Raw genomic sequence first — 19,975 nt, 5'->3', positions numbered from 1 at the left:
AGCTGTGTTAGGTTAATCTGATTTCAAGTGTTGTGAAATTATTTGATTCAAATTCGGCCATCATCGTGTCGGAATCACATAAGAAATGTGTATATTTGTGACATAGTTATTGATGTAATGTATAATAGTCCAGACTAAGCCTCGCTCTCACTCTCACCCATGATTAGCCCTTGCGATTCGATTCTTCAGTCTTAGTTTTACATAAATCAAGTTTTTCTATCTATACCTGCATAGCTACGCTGGATATTGCGTACCTGCCATCTAGCGCCAGGCCATCGCCCAACTCGCACGTCAAACTCATATGGAAACTGATGGCATCCTGACCCTAGGGCAGAGGTGGTTGATTCTGATATAAAAGAAGAGTCACTGTTGGGGTGCTTCTGATTATGGAGTAGACTCTCCAAAACGAGCCTTGCTTGACCCAACTTTCTTTAGCGATTTATGGACGCGATCTAGACCATCACATGATTTCGAATACATCCATTAATAGCGATAATTAGAAAACAGACAGCACGCATCCCCCACAGGCGTTCTCTAGTTAGCGCTGATTTTGTCCCGATCAGAGTGGACACAAAAAACTCGTGAACAAAAGAAAATGGAGCGGCTCTTAAATTTCTTCCAACGGGTGCTTTCGTGCGGTCATTTCCTAACCCTCTTGAATACCCTGTTGCCAAACTAATTTCGTCCAAGATGCCTAGTGACTTCAATGCCAACGCTATTTGAGCTCACCTGGCAAACAAGTGGGGTCTGGGACCCTTGCGACAAACCGCGGTGCTGCTCTACGCCATTGCGTCAGAACCCCCATCGCGTTTAGCTTTATCGAGCGCAGCGGAAGAGTACTGGGACAACGTGTTATCCATGTACGCCGAATCGTGCGGCATCACCCTCCGCCCAAGACAAGACACTATGAATGAAGACGCTGTGGCTTCCTCGGCGGTTGATCTGGCTGTGGTAGCCGAGTTTTCCAAGGCGCACCGGAGGCTCGGGGTTCAACAGTTCCAAGCGCTAGCAGAATACTTACAAATTGATTTGTTGGGGTCTCAAGCCTCTCAGACGGATGCTTTGGTAGCGGAACTTCAGCAGAAAGTCGATCTCTGGACGGCCGAGATGACCCCCGAGTTTCTCGCCGGGATATCACCAATGTTGGATGTAAAGAAGTCGCGACGCTATGGCTCGTGGTGGAACATGGCACGGCAGGATATCTTGGCCTTCCATCGTCGTCCTTCCTACAGTGAATTCGTGAACGACGCCCTGGCCTTCAAAGCTTTTCTCAATCGTCTTTGTAGCCGAGCCAATGAGGCCCTCCTCAACATGGTACGCAGACTTTCCTGTGACTCCTACTTCAAGCAAGGTTCTTTGCCCGGATATCATACCGCCTCGCGGCTCCTTGAGCAGTCCATCATATCCACAGTGGCGGATTGCCCGAAGACACGCCTCATTCTCCCGGTGGTGGGCCCCCACACCACCATTACAAAGGATGGCAAGATTGAATACGCAGAGACACCTCGCCAGGGAGTCAGTGGTCCCACTGCGTATATCCAGTCGCTCCGCCAGGGCACATCTTTCATTGGTCTCAAGTCAGTCGACGTCGATACTCCGATCAACTTGACCGACGCTCTGCTTGAGGCCATGTGCTTAGCACTCCTTGATGGAATCTCGTTTGTTGGTAAAGCATTTCTGGTGACGGGAGCGGGTCAGGGGTCGATAGGAGCGGGAGTGGTGCGTCTATTGTTAGAGGGAGGAGCCCGAGTATTGGTGACGACGAGCAGGGAGCCGGCGACGACAGCCAGATACTTCCAGCAGATGTACGATAATCACGGCGCAAAGTTCTCCGAGCTGCGGGTAATACCTTGCAATCTAGCCAGTGCCCAAGATTGCGAAGGGCTGACCCAGCACGTCTACGATCCCCGGGGGTTAAATTGGGATCTAGATGCCATCCTTCCCTTCGCTGCCGCATCCGACTATAGCACCGAGATGCATGACATTGGGGGCCAGAGCGATCTGGGCCACCGACTAATGCTGGTCAATGTCTTCCGCTTGTTGGGACATATCGTCCACTGTAAACGAAATGCCGGGGTTGACTGCCATCCGACCCAGGTGCTGCTGCCACTGTCACCAAATCATGGCATCTTCGGTGGCGATGGGATGTATCCGGAGCCAAAGCTAGCCCTTGAGACCCTGTTCCATCGCATCCGATCAGAGTCTTGGTCGGACCAGCTATCTATCTGCGGCGTTCGCATCGGTTGGACCCGGTCGACCGGTCTAACGACGGCCCATGATACCATCGCCGATAAGGTCGAGGAGCACGGAATACGCACATTTTCTGTTGCTGAGATGGCATTCAACATCACCATGCTGCTAACCCCCGACTTCGTGGCCCATTGTGAAGATGGACCTTTGGATGCCGATTTCACCGGCAGCCTGCGAACATTGGGTAGCAGCCCCGGTTTACTAGTCCAATTGCACCAAAGTCCAGCTGGCGGCCGAGGTGATTCGTGCCGTGCAGGCCGAGGATGAACATGAGAGACTCTTGTCTCCGGGAACAAAGCCTACCCTGCAAGCACCCGTGGCCCCAATACACCCCCGCAGTAGCCTTCGTGTAGGCTATCCCCGTCTCCCCGATTATGAGCAAGACATTCGTCCCCTCTTCCCGCGTCTGGAAAGATTGCAAGATCCGGCCAATACTGTGGTGGTGGTCGGGTACTCGGAACTGGGGCCATGGGATAGCGCGCGGTTACGGTGGGAAATAGAGAGCCAGGGCCAGTAGACTTCAGCCGGCTATGTCGAACTTGCCTGGCTATTAAACCTCATCCGCCACGTCGACGATGATTCCTACGTTGGTTGGGTAGATACTCAGACCGGGAAACCAGTGCGGGATGGCGAGATCCAGGCACTGTACGGGGACCATATTGACAACCACACCGGTATCCGTCCTATCCGGTCCACCTCGTACAATCCAGAGCGCATGGAAGTCCTGCAGGAGGCCGCCGTCGAGGAGGATCTGCCCGAGTTTGAAGCATCTCAACTTACCGCCGACTCCATGCGCCTCCGCCATGGGGCTCACGTTTCCATCCGCCCCGTTGGGAATCCCGACACATGCCGCGTGAAGCTTAAACGAGGCGCCGTTATCCTTGTTCCCAAAACAGTTCCCTTTGTTTGGGAATCGTGTGCCGGTGAGTTGCCGACGGGATGGGCTCCAGCCAAGTACAGCATCCCTAAGAACCTAACCATCAGGTCGACCCCGTCACGCTGTATACGGTTTGCTGCGTGGCCGAGGCATTTTACAGTACCGGTATAACTCACCCTCTTGAGATCTTTCGACACATACACCTCTCGGAACTAGGCAACTTTATCAGATCCTCTATAGGTGGGCCGACGAAGACTCGTTAGCTCCACCGAGATATCTACTTAGATCATGAGATCCCGTCGGATGTTCTGCAAGACACTTATCTCAACACACCCGCTGCCTGGGTCAATATGCTGCTCCTTGGCTGCACGGGGCCGATCAAAACTCCCGTCGGTGCATATACCACCGGGGTCGAGTCGATCAATTCTGGCTACGAGTCAATCATAACAGGCAAGACCAAAATGTGTCTCGTGGGTGGCTACGATAATCTGCAGGAGGAGGCATCGGATAGATTCGCACAACTCAAGGCTACGGTCAACGTTGCAGATGAAACCGCCCGCGGTCGACAACCCTCGGAGATGTCGCGCCCCATGGCTGAGAGTCGTGCGGGCTTTGTCGAGGCGCATGGCTGCGGCGTACAGCTGCTGTATCGAGGTGACATCGCCCTGCAAGTGGGTCTCCCTATCTATGCGGTCATTGCCGGCTCAGCCATGGCCGGCGACAAGATTGGTTCCCCGGTGCCAGCACCGGGACAGGGCATTCTAAGCTTCTCCCGTGAGCGCACTCGATCCAGCATGGTATCCCTCACGTCGCGCCCGAGCAGCCGCAACAGCACATCATCTGAAGTCTCGGACAAATCTTCTTTGACTTCAATCACCTCCATCAGCAATCCCGCTCATCGCACACAACGCGCCCGATCCACCACTGATATAGCCCCGCTGCGAGCAGCACTAGCGACTTGGGGGCTAACTATCGACGACCTGGATGTGGCTTCACTGCACGGCACATCGACGCGCGGCAATGACCTCAATGAGCCCGAGGTGATCGAGACGCAGATGCGTCATTTAGGTCGCACTCCTGGCCGCCCCTTGTGGGCCGTCTGCCAAAAGTCGGTGACGGGACACCCTAAAGCACCAGCGGCCGCATGGATGCTCAATGGATGCCTCCAAGTACTCGACTCGGGGCTGGTGCCCGGCAACCGCAATCTGGACACGCTAGACGAGGCTCTGCGCAGCATGTCACATCCGTGTATTTACGTGAGGTCAACGCATTCCTGCTGACCTCATTTGGCTTCGGACAGAAGGGGGGCCAAGTCATCGGCGTGGCCCCCAAGTACTTCCTTGCAACGCTCCCCCGTCCCGAGGTTGAGGGCTACTATCGCAAGGTGAGGGTTCGAACCGAGGCGGGTGATCGCGCCTACGCCGCGGCGGTTATGTCGCAGTCGGTGGTGAAGATCCAGACGCAAAACCCGTACGACGAGCACGATGCTCCCCGCATTTTCCTCGATCCCTTAGCGCGTATCTCCCAGGATCCGTCGACGGGCCAGTATCGTTTTCGTCCCGATGCCAGTCCGGCCCCCGACGATGTTCCTCTGCCATCTCCCGGTAAACGCGCCGAGCTAGTGAAGGGCATCTCCTCCACCTGGATCAAGGAGCAAGTGCGACCACATATATCTCCCGGCGGCACGGTGGGCGTAGACCTGGTTCCTCTCGCCTCGTTCGACGCATACGAGAACACCATCTTTGTTGAGCGCAATTATACGGTGAGTGAGCGCGAATGGGCTGAAAAGACTGCGGATGTGCGCGCGGCCTATGCCAGCCGGTGGTGTGCAAAAGAGGCGGTGTTCAAATGTCTCCAGACACATTCACAAGGCGCGGGGGCAGCCATGAAAGAGATTGAGATCGAGCATGGTAGTAACGGCGAACCGAAAGTCAAGGTATGCGATTCTTGATCATTTGAAATCCATGCATCACTGACAAACAACAGCTCTGGGGTGCTGCGCAAACAGCGGCGCGGCAGCGAGGATTGGAAGGAGTGCAACTGAGCATCAGCTATGGCGACGACGCGGTGATAGCGGTGGCGCTGGGGCTGATGGCTGGTGCTTCATACTGACTGGTCGTCGCGTGAGTTTGAACCTGATGATATCCCATGGACCTCGTGTATCGTACAGAGTATGTAGTAGTAAAGATTGATGAACTTGTGCGTCGCATCTTCCAGGAATTGATTCCATTGATTGGCTGCTAGCATTCGTGAATGGATCCTGTTTGAGACCCGTCCGAGACGCGTCTGTCTGAATCCGTAGTTGGTGGATAAGTCGCCGTGATGGGCGAATTGACGCTCAGGACGTCGAAGCGCGGAGACGGTTATAGAGGGCGGTGTGGATACTGCTGGGTAATTGCTCCAGTCGGGTTAGTGGCCTTGGGTACCTGTTAATTTCCACCGCCCAGCCCCCTAACTAGTACAGACTGGGATTAGTGTGTCTACAGTATACCCTCGAGGGAGAGCGGAGATGAAAACCAGAGGCACAGCTCAACCCCATGGACTTAAGAATTAGCATGCACTGAATTTACAAATTCAAGCATGATTATACGATCGCGGAAATGTATTGTTAAACGTTAGTGACTTTTGTGTGCTAGTCGAATAGAATCGCCTCTGTGTACTACTACTACTACTACTACTACTACCAGTCTATTGTCTTCGATTATTGATTGGCATTGCTACCAAAAAAATATATATTTCAACTCTCCCATGGTGTAGTAGACGGGGTTCAGCCCGTCGCGAGGAGAAAATACTGCTGAGACAGGGAGCTGTTTTTCAGGATGCAAATAAACGGCACTGCGAATGTCCGTATCCTTCCCACCTAAGTTCTCTTGGTCTAGTTGATCATCTTTGAGCATGCACCTGTGGTTATTTATGCGAGGCGGAACGAAGATAAACGGGGGGTGGTGTGGAAGGCCAGTTTATTCAGGCACCAATGATTGTCTCGAGGCGTTCCGCTGGCTTTGAAACGCGTTCGCTCTCCCCGGTTCGATTCCATTGCCCTTTCTAAACACATCGATATTTGCATCAGGGTTCCACGAAAACGAAAGTTGCGTTTCAATTTAATTTAATCACTTAAGGTCCTAAACAGACGAAACGGAAGAGACCGAACAAGTTATGCACAAAGCGATCGAGCGAAAGCCGCCGCGACACGAACCCAGGACCCCACCGCGCCTTCCTGGACGAGCTCCATGCTCGTCTCAGAAACCTATGACCGCGATTCGTCGTCACTAGTGTCCTACCAAGAGAGTTGAGATCCATCAGTGTGGATAACGAAGTGTCCCGATGTAGTCTCCTTGGTCGCTTCATCAATCTACCACCCCAACGTTAGCGCATGCCGCGCTCAGCTCGCGCAAAGAAGAAGGCAATGATCATACCCAAGCACAGATGCCTGCCACACTGTCTGCGACAGTTGTTGGGGCCTGCGGACGGCCCATTAGCCGCGCTCCTTGGTCGCCCATATCGGTTTGGACATGTCTAGCATGTTTCGGTCAGCGAATATACGTTGTCACAAGAATCCTCGAACGGTGATTACCCTGGATCGACGATGAAGGCCGTGAGCCATTTGTTCTCGAAGTGGAACTTGCGCACCATGTAGTTGGCCGCCAGCTTCGACACTCCGTACGCCGTGAGTGGGGCCCGTGCATAGTCGTGCATGTTGGTGATGGTGCTGATCGGGGCACCGATCAAGACAAACTTGGCCTGTTGCTTGGACTGTTACAGCATCAGGCGGGTTGCCTGAAACAGTAAGATGGGAGCATACATGTTGACCATCATGTGCGCCTGGAGATGCTCGAGAGGCATGGTGGACGCGGGCCCAAAGTTCGTCGCCATGGCCGCATTGGCAACCACCACGTCCAAGTGCGTGACCCCGTGCTCCTCCCGAAGGGTCTGGACAGCAGTCTGAGCATCGGTTTCCGAGTTGCAGTCCAGCTGCACCACAATCATCTGACTGCCTTCGGCGACGGTTAGTGTCGAGAGCGCCGGCGTAGCGGTGGCAACGTTGCGCACGCAAGCGACCACGGTGCTTCTGGGACGTTGGAGAAAGGCTTCAACGAGACCTCGTCCGATGCCTGCGTGTGATCAGTACGACTTCGTAGGACCCCTGATTTGATGGACCATACCTCGGCTGGCCCCGGTGACCAAATACACCGTCTCCTTAGGCGATCCATCCCGGCATGGCGTAGAGAGCTTCTCTTGATCGTGCTGGCTAAGTGATCCGTTCATTATGTTACGGCTTAGAAAAGTACTCAAGAAATGTTGAAACTACCAAAGGACCCATGACAGTATCCCATTATATATGGTGGTGTGTTGGTCGCTGGCCGAGTTGGGCGGTTGGGTGGCAGGCATTTGATGGTATGCGAACGAGTTCGATCCCCGTGCTGGTGCCCCAAGAAAAATAAAAATAAAAATAAAAATAAAAAAAATAGGAAAAAAGAAGAGCAAGGCCTATCTAAAAATATTTGCGCATCTAGCACGCTAATTATCGACTTAATAGCAGAGATCTGCTCATCTCGATTTTAAGTAGCCTATGTGGCATTTACTAGCAGTAGGTCACCATCGCAGTGACGGACGTCCGTGGCCACAACGAGGTCTATTGCATGCTATTCTTGTGGCAAAGCAGTACCGATTGATAGATCAGATCATGTCCGCTCGACTTTACATTCGCTGACCGCTAGGATCTTGCACTCGGTTGCAACTCAAAATTGACAGACGTTTGGGTCAGTCCGAATTTACTGGCTACACCCATAGATATCCGAGCAATACAGGCCGGTATCTTCCGTAGTCAAGACCATCACCATCAGTACCGCAGCACGCCGCACACTCCCAGCATCCCCATCACCGAGCCCGCCAGTGGAAAGAGCGCTCGAACAGTGTTGAGCCAATCCCACTTTCGTACCAATCTCACGCTCTCCTGCAAGCTAATCTCCACGCTCCCTTTCTCGAAACGATCCTCGGCGTGGAAGAGGGCGGTGTTTGTAGCGTTCATGAACATCCACGTGTAGGGCACCATGCTCACTGTCGTGACGGCGGCGACCATCCAGTGATGCCAAGGTTCACCGACAGAGAACTTGGCCCACGCCGCATATCCGTACAGGGCACCCGTCACAATGGCGATTCCGGGGCCTTTACGATGGCCGCTGTAAAAAATACGGCTCCATTGGTGCACCAGCTGAGCCGGCTGCTGGGTGGTCTCGATAAGAATGGGAATGGTGAGCAGGTGGAGGTTCATCATGACTCCTGCATTTGATCAGCTGCTTATCAAACCTTCAGTGGGCGTAGAGACGGGGGAAATACCCGTCAGGAAGGACCCCGTGAGGACGGCGACATATTCGGTGCCCATCTTGTTTGTTCTTCTGGTAAATATGCGACTGAAAGAGGCGTGGGCAGCTAACTCTCCGTCTGCAAGGAGGAACACGTTCTTTTATTCTTCTTTCGCCCTCGTGTTTTGTCTAAGAGCGGTCAAGATTTCCTCAATCGGTCTGTGTCGGGTACGCGAGGGAGATTGGGGTGGGGAAAGCCCGTGTCGGAAAGCGAGCTACACATGCAGATCCATCGGAGAAAGGAAACGGAGATCCTCCATATGCTGTCATGGAGATCGTACGGGATCTCCTTGCCTGGTGGATGTGTGTTGAAGCGCCCAGCCGGGGAGGGCTGAAGAAAAGTCTAATGCAATCACATCGGAAATGATTAGAGGAGGTCTTCGAACGGTCGAAATGGCTGAAGGCTCCTCTTGCTGACCCGGGAAACGGGATGCTAGAGGTGTAGTCCTCAGCTGGGCTTCTTAGATGACCGCATGTTACAATAAGACATACAGCATGGGTTCATTTTCGGGAAGTAAGACTGGCCCGCGGCTGTGTGGTTGGCCTCTTGGTAATCTGGACGGCAGAGCTGAGGGCTCCGATACGACTCAGCTCATCGGTCAACGACGAAATATCTCGAGGTGTAGTTTCAAATGCTGATATAGCCTCCTATAGCTCTTCGGGACGGACCTGCTTCCATCGAGTTTCAACGATCTCATACTCTATTCCACAATGGCTCAATCAAGGCAACTCTTTCTCTTCGGTGATCAGACAGCGGACTTTGTTCCCAAGCTCCGCAGTCTACTGTCCGTCCAGGACAGCCCTATTCTAGCCGCCTTTCTAGACCAGTCCCACTATGTGGTGCGAGCCCAGACGCTGCAGAGCATGAATACGGTTGATCACAAGTTTGCTCGAACCGCTGACCTGCGCCAAATGGTGCAGAAGTATGTCGACGGCAACCTGACCCCGGCATTTCGAACCGCTCTAGTGTGCCTCTGCCAGTTGGGATGCTTCATCCGGTACGTTCTCTCTCTCTTTGTCCTACCTCAGATCGATTCCACCACTTTCTTCTAAAGATGTTCCTAGGGAATATGAGGAATCTGGCAACAGGTACCCGCAGCCCAGTGACAGCTACGTTCTGGGATTCTGCATGGGTTCCTTGGCCGCTGTGGCGGTAAGCTGTAGTCGTTCCCTGTCAGAACTGCTGCCTATCGCTGTACAAACTGTGTTGATTGCCTTCCGCCTCGGCCTTTGCGCCCTGGAGATGCGGGATCGGGTGGATGGCTGTAGCGACGATCGAGGTGACCCTTGGTCTACCATTGTCCGGGGTCTGGATCCCCAGCAAGCTCGTGATCAAATTGGAGTGTTTTGTCAGACCACAGTGAGTGCTTCTACATCTTTCGGTACCCAGGAAAAGATACATAATACTAACGATGCAATACAATAGAACGTGCCTCAGACAAGGCGCCCGTGGATCAGCTGCATCTCTAAGAATGCCATCACCCTAAGTGGCAGTCCATCCACATTGAGGGCGTTCTGTGCGATGCCTGAGATGTCCCAGCACCGGACTACCCCAATTCCTATCTGTTTACCAGCCCACAGTGGCGCCCTCTTCACGCAAGCAGATATCACTGCCATACTATACACGACGCCTACCATTCCCTGGGAGCAACTGCCTGGCCAAATACCTTATATTTCCCATGTGACGGGAAAAATAGTCCAGACTACCAATTACCGGGACCTTATGGAGGTAGCCCTGTCTGAGACTCTCTTGGAGCAAGTGCGGCTAGACCTCGTTGAGACTGGACTACCACGCCTTTTGCAATCTTGTCGGGTCAAGAACGTCACCATGGTACCATTCTTGACTCGCATGAATAAGACCATGAGCAGCATTCTCTGAGACAGCTTTATCACTACTGAAACGAGAACTAACACCGGACGGGCCATCCCCGCTTCGGGTCGACCAAGCGCAGGCAAGTGCAAGTTGGCTATTGTGTCCATGTCGGGGAGGTTTCCTGAATCTCCGACTACCGAAAGCTTTTGGGACCTCCTATACAAAGGGCTGGATGTTTGTAAAGAGGTTCCCCGCCGACGGTGGGACATCAACACGCATGTGGATCCCAGCGGGAAAGCACGAAACAAAGGGGCTACCAAATGGGGCTGTTGGCTGGATTTCTCAGGCGATTTTGATCCCCGATTCTTTGGGATCTCGCCGAAAGAGGCGCCGCAGATGGATCTAGCTCAGCGTATGGCCTTGATGTCTACTTACGAGGCAATGGAGCGGGCTGGTTTGGTTCCCGACACCACACCGTCGACCCAGCGAGACCGCATTGGGGTCTTCCATGGAGTCACCAGTAATGACTGGATGGAGACCAATTCGGCCCAGAACATTGACACATACTTCATCACAGGTGGAAATCGTGGGTTTATTCCGGGGCGTATTAACTTCTGTTTCGAATTTGCTGGACCTAGCTATACCAATGACACGGCCTGTTCCTCCAGTCTAGCTGCCATCCACTTGGCCTGCAACTCTCTCTGGCGGGGTGACTGTGACACGGCGGTGGCAGGGGGAACTAACATGATCTATACTCCTGATGGTCACACAGGATTGGACAAAGGGTTCTTTCTTTCCCGGACTGGCAACTGCAAACCCTACGACGACAAGGCCGATGGTTACTGCCGAGCTGAGGGGGTCGGGACGGTGTTCATCAAACGGCTGGAAGATGCCCTGGCAGATAATGACCCCATTCTCGGCGTTATCCTAGATGCTAAGACTAATCACTCAGCCATGTCGGAGTCGATGACTCGGCCGCACGTGGGCGCCCAAATCGATAACATGACGGCGGCGCTGAATACCACTGGACTCCACCCCAATGACTTCAGCTACATTGAGATGCATGGCACCGGCACCCAGGTAGGGGATGCGGTGGAGATGGAGTCGGTACTGTCGGTGTTTGCGCCGTCTGAAACCGCCAGAAAGGCGGATCAGCCACTATATGTCGGCTCAGCCAAGGCCAACGTTGGACATGGAGGGGGAGTGTCTCGGGTTACGAGCCTTATTAAGGTTCTGATGATGATGCAGCGCGATACCATACCCCCACACTGCGGTATCAAACCGGGCAGCAAAACCAACCGCAATTTCCCCGATCTCGGAGCTCGCAATGTGCACATTGCTTTTGAACCCAAGCCCTGGCCACGCACACACACTCCCCACAGGGTGCTTATCAACAACTTCAGTGCCGCGGGAGGGAATACTGCCTTGATAGTGGAGGATGCCCCGGAGCGTCACTGGCTGACAAAGAAGGATTCGCGCACTAGTCATATCGTCGCCCTGTCTGCACATGTGGGTGCTTCCATGAAAACCAACCTCGAACGACTGCATCAGTATCTCCTGAAACATCCCCACACTGACCTCGCGCAGCTGTCATATACCACTACTGCGCGTCGATGGCATTATCTACACCGAGTGAGCGTCACTGGCGCGTCTGTTGAAGAGGTGACTCGCAAGTTAGATATGGCTATACAGAACGGAATGGAGTCAGTCGACCCAAAAGCAAGCCGAAGATTCTCTTTGCTTTCATGGGACAAGGGTCTCAATATGCAACCATGGGTAAGCAGCTGTACGATGCGTATCCATCCTTCAGAGAGGACCTGGGGAAGCTCGATCGATTCGCACAAAGTCATGGCTTCCCTAGCTTTCTTCACGTCTGTACTTCGCCTAAAGGCGATGTGGAAGAATTGGCTCCCGTTGTGGTGCAACTGGCTATCACTTGCCTTCAAATGGCCCTTACTAACCTCATAACTTCCTTCGGCATCCGTGCCGATGCAACAGTGGGGCATAGTTTGGGTGAATTCGCAGCCCTCTACGCGGCGGGAATTCTTTCCGCCTCAGACGTGGTTTACCTTGTTGGTCAAAGAGCGGAGCTTCTCCAGGAGCGCTGCCAACGCGGGACTCATGCAATGCTGGCAGTGAAAGCTACTCCTGAAGCGCTGTCCCAATGGATCAGCGATCATGATTGTGAGGTGGCCTGTATTAATGGCCCTGAAGATACCATTCTCAGTGGCACCACCAAGAATATTGCTGAGGTTCAACGCGCCATGACGGACAACAGGACCAAGTGCACGTTGTTGAAACTGCCATTTGCCTTCCATTCTGCCCAGGTACAACCTATTCTGGACGACTTTGAGGCCCTGTCTCAGGGAGCGACATTTGCTAAGCCCCAACTACCAATTCTCTCTCCCTTGCTGCGGTCAGAAATCCGCGAACATGGCGTCGTGACTCCATCATATGTCGCGCAACATTGTCGTCACACCGTAGATATGGCCCAAGCTTTGAGATCTGCTCGAGAAAAGGGACTCATCGACGACAAGACCCTCGTCATTGAGCTGGGACCGAAGCCATTAATCTCGGGTGTGGTGAAGATGAGGTTGGGAGAGAACATTACCACCTTACCCACTCTAGCACCCAACAAGGCCATTTGGCCCAACCTGCAGAAGATTCTCACTTCGGTCTATACGGGTGGGTGGGATATTAATTGGAAGAAATACCATGCCCCGTTCGCCTGCTCCCAGAAGGTGGTGGATCTGCCGAGCTACGGCTGGGATTTGAAGGATTACTACATCCCGTACCAGGGTGACTGGTGCCTGCATCGCCACCAGCAGGATTGCAAGTGCGCCACTCCTGGCCACGAAATCAAAACGGCCGACTACCAAGTGCCTCCGGAGTCGAAGCCTCACCGTCCATCCAAGCTGGACCCTAGCAAGGAGGCCTTCCCCGAAATCAAGACAACCACAACACTCCATCGAGTGGTGGAAGAGACGACCAAACCTTTGGGGGCCGCCTTAGTTGTGGAGACTGACATGTCTCGGAAGGATGTCAACAGCCTCTCTCAAGGGCACCTTGTCGATGGGATCCCCCTGTGTACCCCTTCCTTTTATGCTGACATCGCCATGCAAGTGGGCCAATACAGTATGCAACGGCTCCGCGCGGGACATCCAGGGGCCGGTGCCATAGATGGCCTCGTGGACGTGTCCGACATGGTGGTAGACAAAGCGTTGGTTCCCCATGGAAAGGGACCTCAATTGCTGCGCACCACGCCTACCATGGAGTGGCCGCCCAAGGCTGCTGCTACTACGCGAAGCGCCAAAGTCAAATTCGCCACCTATTTTGTACGTTGCCCCCTGGCTTTTTATGAGATGGTAATGTAATATTAATTTATCTAGGCCGATGGGAAACTCGATACGGAGCATGCCAGCTGTACTGTCCGATTCACAACCGATGCACAATTGAAATCTCTGCGCCGGTCTGTGCCTGAGTACAAGGCCCACATCCGCCAGTTACGTGATGGCCATGACAAGGGGCAGTTCATGTGATACAATCGGAAGACCGGGTACAAGCTCATGAGCAGCATGGCTCGGTTTAATGCCGACTACATGCTCTTGGATCATGTGCTGCTGAACGAAGCAGAGAACGAGGCAGCAAGTGTAGTAGACTTCTCGTTGGGATCGTCGGAAGGCAGCTTTGCAGCTCACCCAGCTCACGTCGATGCCATCACCCAGGTGGCCGGTTTTGCTATGAATGCCAATGACAATGTCGACATTGAGAAACAGGTCTACGTCAATCACGGGTGGGACTCGTTCCAGATCTACCAACCGCTCTATAATAGCAAGTCTTACGAGGTCTACACTAAGATTGGTCAAGCGAAGGAGAATGATTTGGTTCATGGCGATGGCGCTGGCGTATGTGGCACAGAAAGCCCCATATGTGTTTCCCATTGTTGGTGTCCGCAAGGTCGAACATCTCATGGGCGTAGAGCCCGCCGTGCATATTTCGCCGACGGATGAAGAGGTGAACGCAATCGAGAGTGCATTTGAATTTGATCCTGGATTTCCGCATACCTTTCTCAGTGGTTCGATGTTTGCTCAGGGTACGCCGAAGGGCGGGTATACCCCTGATGATGTTTGGTGGACCAAGATGCTGGGCACGTTTGACTGGGTTGAGGGAGCGAAGCCCATTCGTCCTCAACCATGACCTGTTCCGATACCCATGGTCCAAGAAATATATAGCTGAAGAACCAGTTCTTTCTTGAAAAAGATGACTTCTTTGCCCTGACACTAACAACACGGTTGGAATTAAGGCCTCCTGATACATTCTCGAGTTTATGATAGAAGACATCAAAGAACATAGCTAATGTGTCGTATCCAAGTTGACTACCAGTAGTTATGACTGTCGCTAATTGGAGCCTACTACGCTTGTAGAAGAGTTATAACAGTAGCCCCCTGGGTAGACGCTATTGGTACGTGTTTCCAACGACCGAAGCATGCGGAAAGGTTCAAAAGAAGGTTCAATTAAACCTTATTTGAAACGGTGTTTCTTAACACTTACTGCTAAACCTAACTTGAAATTGCGCGGCGATAACAAAAACAATCCAGAAGAGTGCATCACACCCCATCCGGTCAATCCTTGTGTCATCGCCACATCATCAAAAGAAAGCCAAGGGAACAAGGCTCTTTTCCACCACCGCTCAACAGACGAGGGATACAAACAGTGCGTCGAGTAGGTATTAGAAACTATTTGCTTACACCTTAGTGTATGGTGCACTAAGCCCTAGATTAGAGTTGCACGCGGGTCGCGTTCGGGTCCAAAATCTGGGACCTGCCTGTAACGCCCGGGGATTCGTACTAGCCCTAGACCAGCAGGCTTTCTGTATCTTTACCGGGCTGGCCGGTTAGTCTATCCTGATATCCTCCATCCGGAGTAAGATGTATGTCTGAACGGCTGGCAAAAACAGAACTATTATGTATCACTGATATCCAACTACTCCAAACCCTCAAATACGTCATCCCAAAACTTCGACCCCTTCTCAACGGAACTATCATACTCCACCATCCTCTCTCTCAGTCTATCTAGAATAGCCTTGCGCGCCTCCTCTCTTTCTTCATCCTCCCTCAACCCATCACTCACCATATACGGCCTCTCCGCAACCTCTGCCAGCATCCCCAATAGCACTGCAAAACTCTCCAGGGAACCTGCGATCATCCCCTGATACCCATCTGCATGGTCCCAACCGGCAGGATCATAGTGAGACACGTCCCCATCCTCGCCACTTACCATCATCATCCATTCACCAACACTTCCGAAATGGAAGCAGAGGTTCGTAGGAGGGGAGTCATCATCAGGGTAGCGCTCGCCATACAGCTCGTCAGCGTCGTAGGGTTCTAGGAATCCCGCGTCTTTCGTTAAATGCGTAGAGTCAAAATAAGCGCATCGGAGCTTGACGGCAGGAAATCCCACAGTAGTCAGAAACGTTCTTGTCCCTGAATCCGTGAGGGCCGATGGGATGTCGGATTCCTCAGGTTGCCATAGAGAACCAGCGCCAAAGCGATCTTCAAGCCAGGCTTTGTCTGGGCTTGGGGTCCGGGGCATATTATTCTGGACGGGTCAGCCATTATTTTCTTGTACACTGGTTTCTTTGAGGAAGAGTTACTATGACTGAAAGAAAGATTTTCAACCGGTTCTGTGGACGGTCGAAGATGCAGGATAATAATTTGCATGATTGGGCAAGGTGCACGGCGTCATACATATTGTCGAGGCTTCGGTATATCCACAGAAGAATCTCATGAGGAAGATGCAAGAGAGTAGACATTTTTTTTTTTATTTTGCAGAAAGAAATGGAATGGATTCACCAAGAATTATGAAAGGCGAGAATTGCAATTATCAAGATCATGGCTTGAAATTTTCAGGGGCTACAGTGCCAAGAAAGCTATAACATCGGTCACCACCCGCTCCATAATCTCAATTAGAGTGGATGGCGTTCCCCGCTCAACCCGCCGCGAACCTGCTCTGAGGCTGCAACACCTCTTGCCCTGGCGCTATGCAGTTCACTGTTCGTTTTCGCCCACCCCTAGATCAGTGGTTATACCGACTAACCAAACCCAGCATTGTAAATGAAGTACAAGTGGGATGCGTGGGACAAGAACTGCGGCCTCTCCCAGGAGGAGGCCGAGAAGAAGTATATCGAGCTTGTTAACGAGCTGCTGGCTGCCGATGGTAAGGCTTAAACGTGAGGATTGAATCCTTGAAGGCCAGGGCCAGTGAGCCTTGCATTATATAACGGCAGCAGTGCCTGGCTTATTTGATTTAGAGCCTTGATACGATCTAAAGACTAATGCAGTGTGCAGGGTATGGCTCCTGAACTAATCTCAAGATTATTAGGCAGAACGATCAAACACAACAATCCCTGGACTACCCACGAAACATAGACGCGTTGGATTACCCACCGAGTACAAACTTGTCGTCAATATGGTGTAGCCTCACATCAGGTTTGCCATCTAGCTTGCCATAAATTAGGACACCTTCATCTTGACTACCTTGGTATAGGAATAATAAAGGTATTATATCAGTCTTCCACCTAGAAAAACTAGTTCTTCGACCTTTCCACACTGTACCAAGTAAAGTGATGATTCCAAGAAGCCACACCATAACTGGGATCACAATCCACTGCCAGTGTATGTCGATATATACAGTACTTGTCAGGGCCTGACCTGTAGTTGCTGGATAAGCCAGCGAAGTCGGCTTCGTATCACGAAAAGTTTTGGTTATTGCTGCCGCGATATTATTTATGGCGCAGTGAAGTTTCTCAACAGAGCTGGCTGTGTAGCTAGTGATATTCGAATAGGCGAGAACCTGTATTAAATCGGTACCAGCGTAAACAGTGTGGGGTCTGGGGACGAATTGCACACCAAATCACCAATCCATATATATACGGCTGTTGAAGAGGTTATTCACAAAGTCATAGATTGTCCCCACTGACCGTGAGAAAATTGTGAAATTTGTGTTAGGCTGAACGCCCAGCTCAGGTCCCCAGGGGGGATGTGTATTTTGTCTGAGCTCAGTCAGAGAAAGGTTTGACCAAATAGCCAGGGTTTCCTCATGGCAACGGCCGCTAGAGACTTTTGTCCGACAGCTGCGATTAGCTGGGAATAGAGTATATTCTATGGCTTGCCATTTGTTCTATAGAGCAAATGGTCCTGCCCTTAAGATATTGTCTGGGGCGATTATTTGGATAGCAGGAAAGACCGAGTTTTCGTATACCATGCCCTGGCCAGATCCCACAGAGATTGGCGTGCTTGGGATGTGTTCTGGATGAATTCCACTGTAACAGAATCTTCTGACAAAAGGGTAAGGGTGCAGTTTCTTATCCTATCCCATACCTCTGTACTCTTGATTGTATGGCAAAATGGTATCACATAATCTGTTATGTTTGCACAGTGGGCGCTGAGTTCCAGTGTAGCAATTGGGTCTGGGGAGTGGCCTATGGCGTTGACGGGTCGGAATTTAATAGAGAGTTTTAAATATTGGCCCAAACTGGCAAGTCTATGTAAGGCTCTATGGTTCCGGTTAGCGAGCACAAACAATAAGCGATAATACTTGATATACTTGCACCTGTGTGCCAAGGCAAGCCTACGGCATCGTACACTGAGTTGTGTGACAGTATGGCTGTTTGGGAGAGATCGATGACTAGGTCAGAGTAATAATAGACTAGGTTCTGGGTAAATGGATCCAATGCGAGTGCCATAATAACTGCTAAACTGCCAGAGACCGCAAAGTGTATGAGCTGCTAGCTGCGGTACCCTTTAGTAGAACGAAGGAATGTTACTTATCTGGCCCTCAAACTCCAGATTAACTAAAAACTACTCTATAAACCGTGACTTGCGGAATCGAAAGTCCGAAGGTTATCTATGGCCGGTTCCTCTGAGCGAACCACGCCTACTTTAACTGGCTCTGTCCTTCTTTTACGGTATACAATACATAACCCTTAGAAATGGTACTGAGCCAGGAAATCGCCGAGTTCAAGGAGATATGGGACCAGGGAGGTTGGGGCTGGCGGTTAAAATAGTTTAGGATTGCAATTATGGCGACCAGTAAACCCGTGGTAAGCAGCATAATTAAGGCTTCCTATATAAACAAATCCGAAATGAGGATCAAGATTGGCCGCGGTTGGCGAAATTTCCTGTTGGGTTTCTTGTTATCTGAAGACCCTGTCTTGTTTGGCTTTGGAATTATCTTGACTCGGATAGAGAATCTAGCTGGCCCGAACAATTTATTATAATTTTCCAGAGACTCGAGCTCTATTACAAGACAGTAATTTGGTATCAGTATTTCTGGTAATAGTAGACTTTTGAGATAAGTAATATATTTAAGCTATTCGAGTACTGTCACGTATAAAAAGATACTGACTATTACTAAATTGAGCGGTTGTTGACAGCATAAGCTCTGTCAGAATTACTATTTTTCGAATAAGTGCTTCACTGATTATTTAAGAAATAAACCCAATATTCCCAAGCTCCTTAATATACACTTGTATTAAGAGTAAACAATAAGAATAGATAGTTAGTCAGGATTATTGACTGATCAAGCTCGATAGGTAGATTAAGAAAAAGAGAAACCGGGGGGGGTCACTGGCTGATTCGAGCGGCGGTCGGAGCAACGGAAAAAGCCTTGCGGCACGACGTATGTAATCAGCCTCGATCTTACATTTATATGTTGGAAGGTGGTCAGCTAGTAGACCCTGCCTCATATAAAATCCCCCAAATAAGCAATATTCTTGATCGGAACCGTGACTTGATCACAGCCCAATCAGACCGGTCGGGGGGAAGTGCGCGAAATATCGCGCTACAATGACCCACGGTCAGCCGACGAGGGGATAAGTCGATGCCGCAGGCTTGACGCCCGACGTGCACCAAAATCATCATGCAGGCGGCACGCACTAGTAGAAATAGCGACAGACCCAACCATTCAGGGATAAGAGCCTCGCCCGGGTGCTTAAATAGCATGCGGAAATTCTATCTGAGCTCTCCCGCGGTATCGTGACACAATCTCCTAGCCCTACCGTTCATTTCACTTCAGTTCAGGGAGCCATGGCCATGAGGGAACTGGACCATGATTGCCTATACTGTTGGTTGGGGATGCGCCCTCGACTGTGAGCTCCATGCTGCCCGAGCGCTGCCCGACCAAGAAGGTGAGCCTTTGGAGCCAGCCTTGCACGATGGGAATCTCTATCTCCTGGGGAGATTTGAACAACATAACGTGGTTATCACCTCAACTAGCGGCTATGGTACGAATTCGGCCACTCAGGCCGTTACAAACCTGATTCGATCATTTCCGAATATACGCCTTGGCTTAATGGTGGGTATTGGTGGAGCATATACCTGGCGAGCCGGATCCCACTCTGGATCCCTAAGAAAGCCTGACAGACTCTCCGGGACTGGCCGAACCGGCCGGCCATCCGCCTACGCCCAAGCGGGGCGCCTGTCTTACAACTTGAAAATCTGGACCCATCAGGATTCACAGAACTGCAACATACATGCAGCCCTGACGCTTAGGCTTTTGCCCGCAACACTAATAATCAATTAGCCGTGGCCAGACTCCTTCCTACGATATTTCTGGTAGCCGGCGGCCAAAACAAACAAATGACCCTAACCTAGAAGGGGTGGAGGAATGCAG

At 51.6% G+C, this 19,975-nt stretch overlaps 9 protein-coding genes across 9 annotated transcripts; 5 read left to right on the top strand and 4 right to left on the bottom strand.

Annotated features, from left to right (window-relative positions):
* Positions 1-178: 178 nt before the first annotated feature.
* On the top strand, positions 179-5,239 carry BDV27DRAFT_166435 (uncharacterized protein; the record flags this gene model as incomplete). The annotated part of the gene is made up of 10 exons (XM_032074188.1): positions 179-638; positions 725-1,314; positions 1,348-1,446; positions 1,477-2,434; positions 2,472-2,695; positions 2,768-3,173; positions 3,221-3,367; positions 3,413-4,375; positions 4,441-5,063; positions 5,114-5,239. The coding sequence occupies exons 1-10, from the start codon at positions 596-598 to the stop codon at positions 5,237-5,239; spliced, it is 4,179 nt and encodes a 1,392-aa protein (XP_031925191.1). The 5' UTR covers positions 179-595.
* Positions 5,240-6,404: 1,165 nt separating this feature from the next.
* BDV27DRAFT_160071 (SDR family oxidoreductase) lies at positions 6,405-7,393 on the bottom strand (the record flags this gene model as incomplete). The annotated part of the gene is made up of 5 exons (XM_032072971.1): positions 6,405-6,479; positions 6,544-6,643; positions 6,702-6,880; positions 6,938-7,239; positions 7,291-7,393. 5 exons carry the CDS (start codon positions 7,391-7,393, stop codon positions 6,405-6,407), a joined length of 759 nt encoding a protein of 252 aa, XP_031925190.1.
* Positions 7,394-7,967: 574 nt separating this feature from the next.
* Positions 7,968-8,750, bottom strand: tpcL (anthrone oxygenase tpcL; the record flags this gene model as incomplete). Its single annotated transcript, XM_032074187.1, has 3 exons — positions 7,968-8,407; positions 8,465-8,588; positions 8,712-8,750. The coding sequence occupies 3 exons, from the start codon at positions 8,748-8,750 to the stop codon at positions 7,968-7,970; spliced, it is 603 nt and encodes a 200-aa protein (XP_031925189.1).
* Positions 8,751-9,201: 451 nt separating this feature from the next.
* On the top strand, positions 9,202-10,369 carry BDV27DRAFT_160069 (uncharacterized protein; the record flags this gene model as incomplete). The annotated part of the gene is made up of 3 exons (XM_032072970.1): positions 9,202-9,488; positions 9,556-9,850; positions 9,917-10,369. The coding sequence occupies 3 exons, from the start codon at positions 9,202-9,204 to the stop codon at positions 10,367-10,369; spliced, it is 1,035 nt and encodes a 344-aa protein (XP_031925188.1).
* Positions 10,370-10,468: 99 nt separating this feature from the next.
* Positions 10,469-13,842, top strand: BDV27DRAFT_160068 (type I polyketide synthase; the record flags this gene model as incomplete). The annotated part of the gene is made up of 3 exons (XM_032072969.1): positions 10,469-11,952; positions 12,012-13,638; positions 13,693-13,842. The coding sequence occupies 3 exons, from the start codon at positions 10,469-10,471 to the stop codon at positions 13,840-13,842; spliced, it is 3,261 nt and encodes a 1,086-aa protein (XP_031925187.1).
* Positions 13,843-13,869: 27 nt separating this feature from the next.
* On the top strand, positions 13,870-14,500 carry BDV27DRAFT_160067 (uncharacterized protein; the record flags this gene model as incomplete). The annotated part of the gene is made up of 2 exons (XM_032072968.1): positions 13,870-14,208; positions 14,261-14,500. 2 exons carry the CDS (start codon positions 13,870-13,872, stop codon positions 14,498-14,500), a joined length of 579 nt encoding a protein of 192 aa, XP_031925186.1.
* A 786-nt stretch (positions 14,501-15,286) lies between these two features.
* Positions 15,287-16,115, bottom strand: BDV27DRAFT_166424 (SUKH-4 immunity protein-domain-containing protein; the record flags this gene model as incomplete). Its single annotated transcript, XM_032074186.1, has 2 exons — positions 15,287-15,901; positions 15,957-16,115. 2 exons carry the CDS (start codon positions 16,113-16,115, stop codon positions 15,287-15,289), a joined length of 774 nt encoding a protein of 257 aa, XP_031925185.1.
* Positions 16,116-16,627: 512 nt separating this feature from the next.
* Positions 16,628-18,415, bottom strand: BDV27DRAFT_147267 (uncharacterized protein; the record flags this gene model as incomplete). The annotated part of the gene is made up of 6 exons (XM_032070713.1): positions 16,628-16,665; positions 16,825-17,155; positions 17,258-17,482; positions 17,626-17,783; positions 17,885-18,060; positions 18,243-18,415. 6 exons carry the CDS (start codon positions 18,413-18,415, stop codon positions 16,628-16,630), a joined length of 1,101 nt encoding a protein of 366 aa, XP_031925184.1.
* A 996-nt stretch (positions 18,416-19,411) lies between these two features.
* On the top strand, positions 19,412-19,885 carry BDV27DRAFT_160064 (uncharacterized protein; the record flags this gene model as incomplete). The annotated part of the gene is made up of 1 exon (XM_032072967.1): positions 19,412-19,885. One exon carries the CDS (start codon positions 19,412-19,414, stop codon positions 19,883-19,885), a length of 474 nt encoding a protein of 157 aa, XP_031925183.1.
* Between the last annotated feature and the right edge of the window lie 90 nt (positions 19,886-19,975).

This window comes from Aspergillus caelatus (assembly GCF_009193585.1).
Source record: "Aspergillus caelatus strain CBS 763.97 unplaced genomic scaffold BDV27scaffold_152, whole genome shotgun sequence".
Classification (NCBI taxonomy): domain Eukaryota; kingdom Fungi; phylum Ascomycota; class Eurotiomycetes; order Eurotiales; family Aspergillaceae; genus Aspergillus; species Aspergillus caelatus.
Note: the sequence above shows the minus strand (reverse complement) of the source record. Positions and strands in the feature narration are given on the sequence as shown.